At 41.7% G+C, this 2252-nt stretch overlaps 1 protein-coding gene across 1 annotated transcript; it reads left to right on the forward strand.

The window, feature by feature from the left end:
• Positions 1-4: 4 nt before the first annotated feature.
• LOC108378579 (neural proliferation differentiation and control protein 1-like) lies at positions 5-1975 on the forward strand (the record flags this gene model as incomplete). Its single annotated transcript, XM_017634877.1, has 3 exons — positions 5-231; positions 327-594; positions 1004-1975. Coding segments are annotated over 3 exons (774 nt in total), but the record flags the coding sequence as incomplete, so codon positions are not given.
• Between the last annotated feature and the right edge of the window lie 277 nt (positions 1976-2252).

Here is a 2252-nt window from a genome sequence, read left to right on the forward strand (position 1 = left end):
TCCACGACACGCGCTCATCGACAAGCTGCAGAAGGAAGGCAAGTCGGTGATGGCCATGCACAATAGTCGCGTGGTGGCATTGGGCGGCGGTAGTGATGCCAATGGTGGTATGGTGGTGCGGCAACATTTGGGCGTGGACGGTGAGATGGGCATGTATCTGGTGGCATTGATTGCAGGTGTGAGCGCCGCTGTGACAGTGGGTCTGATAGCGCTCGGCATCGCTTGGTACACGTAAGTCTATTCTCCTACTGCGCGCTAACGCATGGCGCGTGGCATTACTGTTGTTTACTTAACGTGGCTTCTTTTTTTTTGTCAAACTCTTGCAGATTACATCGCAAATCAAAGGCGGCAGCGGATGTTGAATATCCGGCATATGGCGTGACCGGACCGAATAAGGACATCTCGCCCTCAGGCGATCGCAAATTGGCTCAAAGCGCACAAATGTACCATTATCAGCATCAGAAACAGCAGATAATTGCGATGGAGAATCGTCAGGCGGCGGAGGGCAGCTGCGGCATGTCGGATGTGGAAAGCGATGATGAGGAGAACGAGGAGGGTGATTACACTGTGTATGAGTGTCCTGGTCTTGCACCGGTAAGTATTTCTTGCAAATCATATTTGCACATAGAATTATATTAAGTGTGTCGAANAGGCGATCGCAAATTGGCTCAAAGCGCACAAATGTACCATTATCAGCATCAGAAACAGCAGATAATTGCGATGGAGAATCGTCAGGCGGCGGAGGGCAGCTGCGGCATGTCGGATGTGGAAAGCGATGATGAGGAGAACGAGGAGGGTGATTACACTGTGTATGAGTGTCCTGGTCTTGCACCGGTAAGTATTTCTTGCAAATCATATTTGCACATAGAATTATATTAAGTGTGTCGAACGAGTGGTTGAGCAGGCGGAGAATAATAAATTTATTTTCCATTTTTTTCTTCGTTTTTTTTTTTTTTGTGTTTTTGCTTCTTCATCGATTTCCAACACTCCAACGCGTACATAGCCAATGGGCGAAATGGAGGTAAAGAATCCATTGTTCTTGGATGAAACGCCAGTTACGCCATCGAGCAGCATGACCGCCACTACAACAGCCACCACTTCCACTCCAACCATTAGCAACAACATAACACATGCCACACCACAACAACCACCCACACAACAGCTCGGCAAGAAGCCAACCACTTATAAAGTTGTTGTTGGTGCTGCACCCAATCCCAAAGCTACCTCAGCAGAGTCTACGTCTTCCGAGGAGAATAGCAAGAGAAAGAAGAATAAGAAGTAAGCGCAGAGGACGCAGCGCAAGAAGGATGATGAAGTGGATGAAGTGGAGGAGGTGTAGGTGGAGGTGAAGCAGCAGCAGTAGCAGCAGCCTTTTGTGATGTAAAATTGAAAAGTGTAATGAGAAAGTGAGTGGATATGACTAAGAAATGGGGTCGGGATAATTAATTTAAATTAATTTGCTGGTTTATACACACTTACAAAGCGTAAAAATTGAAACCACTGTCACCAGGCCAATTATCACAATTAACAATAAAGAAAAAACAGGTTATTAGAAAATACATAGTACTTGTGATGCATAAGTGTTTGAGGGCATACTGAGTGTTGGACTTTATAAATATTTAACTACATAATACCGAAAATCCACCACTGTAATGTAAATAATAGCATATTTTCACATCGATGCGTATGAAGGGACTTAAAAACGTTTGTGTTTAGTGTTAATAAAAGGCGTTGGAATTTTTGAAAATAAGTTTTGCAAAATTTCAAAATTTACAATGTTTAGAAATTTCATTTTAAATCGACTTCAAAGAAGGAAGGGGTTATCAATTCGTCGGAATATTTTTTATTACTATTATTTTTTTGTTATGTATGTTACCACACAACTTTGGCCTACGTTAACCGATTGCTAAAATTCTTTTTTAAAGGAAAGGCGAAACCTCAGAGGTGGCCCCATATTAATTTGGTTTAGATGCGATCAATGGATCATGAAGAAATTAAGCGCGTTTTTAAATTTTTATATGGGAATTGAAGTCGGTTTTGTTTTTTTGCTAAAAAATTACTTGTTCGTTTATGTTTTTATCAAANCCAATTTGTACCAAACTCGGTGTGGTTATTGTGCTTGCCACATATAAGCAAAACGTTGAAAATTATTGAAATCGGACTAAAATAACGGCCGCTTCTCATATAACGGTAAATTTCAGAAATGCTTGAAACTTCAATATTTCGAAATTGAAGGACGCTAATTTACGCAA

This window comes from Rhagoletis zephyria, unplaced genomic scaffold, assembly GCF_001687245.7.
Source record: "Rhagoletis zephyria isolate East Lansing unplaced genomic scaffold, Rhagoletis_zephyria_1.1 Rzeph_scaffold_14455, whole genome shotgun sequence".
Taxonomy (NCBI): domain Eukaryota; kingdom Metazoa; phylum Arthropoda; class Insecta; order Diptera; family Tephritidae; genus Rhagoletis; species Rhagoletis zephyria.